This window comes from Myotis davidii, unplaced genomic scaffold (genome assembly GCF_000327345.1).
Source record: "Myotis davidii unplaced genomic scaffold, ASM32734v1 scaffold266, whole genome shotgun sequence".
Classification (NCBI taxonomy): Eukaryota; Metazoa; Chordata; class Mammalia; order Chiroptera; family Vespertilionidae; genus Myotis; species Myotis davidii.
The window spans coordinates 2,405,219-2,408,366 of NW_006300032.1; the positions used below are offsets into that span (position 1 = coordinate 2,405,219).

The 3,148-nt window shown below is 46.1% G+C and overlaps 1 protein-coding gene across 1 annotated transcript in view; it reads right to left on the minus strand.

The window, feature by feature from the left end:
• Positions 1–3,148, minus strand: part of ARFGEF3 (ARFGEF family member 3) — a 127,273-nt gene that overhangs the window by 44,675 nt on the left and 79,450 nt on the right. Inside the window, exons 11-12 of the mRNA XM_006776223.2 lie at positions 2,539–2,651; positions 833–1,743 (exon numbers count right to left, since the gene is read on the minus strand). Of these exons, the coding sequence (XP_006776286.1) occupies positions 833–1,743; positions 2,539–2,651 (1,024 nt within the window). The remainder of the gene's footprint in view (positions 1–832; positions 1,744–2,538; positions 2,652–3,148) is intronic.

The window sequence follows — 3,148 nt, forward strand, 5'->3', positions numbered from 1 at the left end:
CTGCAGGCTCAGAGGCCAGCAAGGCAGACGGGGAACGTTGGAGTCCTCCGTCACTGAAGCAAGCAAGCCTCATGTTCAGTTTAAGCTGCCTGGCTGCTGGCCGCCATCTTGGCTGGCAGTTAATTTGCATATCGCCCTGATTAGCCAATGGGAAGGGTAGCAGTCATACGCTAATTACCATGTTTCTCTTTTATTAGATAGGATTGCAGATACATATAAATGCTGGAAAATGACTCCAAGAAGGACATCAATATATTTCAGAGGTAATCTCTGGATGATTGGAAAGGCACAGAAACACAAATGTAAAGATTTGCTCTAGCTTCACCTCAGTATTCTATGGTCAAGGGACCCTTGAATTTCAGGGGGAGGTACAGTTGACCATCCTGGGGTTGGACAATCATTTATTTCTCCCATAAAATTTTGCACCCATTAATTGCTTTCTTTCTGTACTACCCTGAGATAATAGAAAACATATACATTGGTCTTTGCCCGCACTTCCTGGCACAGAGCTCCTAAAACCCTTGTATTTCCTAAGTGAGAAGAATACCAGGAGCATCCCTTATTCTAATACTTGTCATTGATCCCCTCCTAGCCACAGGGCTCCTAAAACTCTTGTAAATTTCCAAGTGATAAGAGAACCAAGAGCATCTTTTGTTTAAAGAGGTGACTCTGGGTGGGTTCCTGGGTGGGGGCTGGCCACCATAAAGACCAAAGCTTGATTAAAAGCCTGGAATTTTCAGTTCCACCCACTCCCCCACACTCCAGAAAGGGGACAAGGGCTAGTATGCTCTGAATGTTCTTGGTGACCATATAGCGAACATTGCTTACCAACCTGAGCAGAAGGTGGAGGCAAAGTTCTGGAGGGCCGAGTCCACCTCCTCCACGCTGGGCAGGGCCAGGAGGCGAGGAAGGAGCCCCTCAAGAGACTGCACAAACAGCCTCGCGCTGTGCTGGTCGGCCTCCTGGTTCTTCAACAGTTTGAGAGACAGGGCAGCAGTCCGCAGGGACCTGTGGCCCAGGCAGTCCCGCGGGGTCTGCTCCTCATCGGCCAGTGAGCAGTTGTCCGACCCAATGTCCGACACGTCAGACCTCCCTGAGTCCTTTTCCGCTGCCATCGAGTACTGGTCGCAGGAATCAAATTCCGTTCTAGAGAGATCCTGGTCATCCACGCTGAAATTGCTCTCACTGTATCTAGATCCGTAGGACCTCATCCTGCAGTCCACTGACAGGAAGTTCGTGATGTCAGGGTAGGCGACCATGTGGCTTCTCTGAACAACATCTGGTTGGTCTACTGCTTCTGGCTCTGACACTTTGCTCAGCATCTCCTTGCTCTCCTGGATGGTTGGGGACTTGAGGCCATTCTTGTGGTTTCCGGAGTGGTCCTCAGGGGTGGTCTGACCCAACTCTCCCTCCAAAGTGGTCTGGCCCGTGTCCGTGGTCACACTGATGCTGATGTCAGGGCTCCTCTCATTCCCCGGCTCCCACGGCGTATGTTCCGAGGACAGGACTCGCCGCTGCCAGCGGAAGTCGGCCTCGTTGATCTCCATGGAGTCCCTGCTTGACTCGGGCCCGTCCTTCAGCTCCTCCAGGCGCTGGAGCAGCAGCTGCACCTGACCTTCACCCAAGCCCTTGCCCTGGCTGAGCTCGTCTAGGGCCCCGAGTAAGGTGCAGACGCAGGACACGGCGGCATAGCAAGCTTCGATGCCACCCTTGATGCACGCTTCGGTCATGCCATCCATGATGCTAAAAGCGTTCAAAGGAGAAAGCGGGATCAATACACGAAGCATGGGAAAATGCTCCAAAATAAACAAGTATTGTTCGACTGGTGGACAGTATAGTATTCAAAACATGTGCTCTGATTTACCTGAAACTAAATGGTCTGAGCAAAAAGTAACGGACACAAACACCTCAAGATGTCAGAGGAAAACCTCCAGGTAAGGCAGCCCACCCTGAATCCCGCGCTCAGGGCGGCTGGTTTACTTGGGTACCAGAAAAATTCCGGATGGGAATTTGTCATCTTCACAATGACAGACAATGAATATCTCACCATTGTATTAGATTGTTTTCAAACAGAAAATGGTTATAATGGCTATGATTATGATAGTGTGCACATCTTCTATACTGTAAACATATTCCTGAATAGATACATGTGAATGTAGCTATTACACATCAGATACTTTTTCATTTTGTAGGGGGAAAAGGAAATCATCTCTAGCTCAAAGGAATCCTCAAGGAGAAACTCTATAGTTGCTGTAATTAATTGGAAAAGGTTTCCTCTAAAATAACCCCAATAAATAATGTTTGTACATTTCATTTTGTACATTGGGTTTTTTAATTACAGTTGTTCTTATGGAAAGTTATACAGTTATAATAAATTGGGATAAGAGTTCTCATATGGTCCGTGGGTATGTTATTAAATAGTCACACCTCATATAGTATAGAATCACAAAATTTCAGGGATTCACAACAAAGTCAAGAGTATTCAGAGAAGCAGTCTTTGCCAAGCAATAGAGACCTAAAAAGGAGAACGTATCATACAGTTTGAGAAGATCCAGATGAGACTTTCTTTTTGAAATTGATCTTTTTCTGGATTCGGGTTCAGTGGAGCTGGGTCCCGCCAAATCACAGAGACGCTGTGGGCTCCCAAGTAGCTAGAATTAAATAAAAAGGGGGGGGGGTTTGAATAACAGAAAAGTGAATATCATAAAAAACGTTTTTAAAACTGTGAGATCAAATGAACATATACTTTCCCCACTAAGTGATACAGCCTGAGAAGCACCACTATTTGGAAGTCAAATCTTAGAAAAAGTGATCTGGGTGGTTTTTTTTTAATGTATTATAATTTTTTTCTTTTTAAAATAAATCTTTATTGTTCAGATTATTACAGTTGTTCCTCTTTTTCCCCCCATAGCTCCCCTCCACCCAGTTCCCACCCTACCCTCTGCCCTTACCGTCCCCCCCCCACTGTCCTCATCCATGGGTGTAGGTTTTTGTCCAGTCTCTTCCAGCATCCCCCAAACCCCTTTCCTCCTAAGAATTGTCAGTCCACGCCCTTTCTATGCCCCTGATTTTATTATATTCACCCGTTTATTCTGCTCATCAGATTTTTTATTCACTTGATTTTTAGATTCACTTGTTGATCGTTATG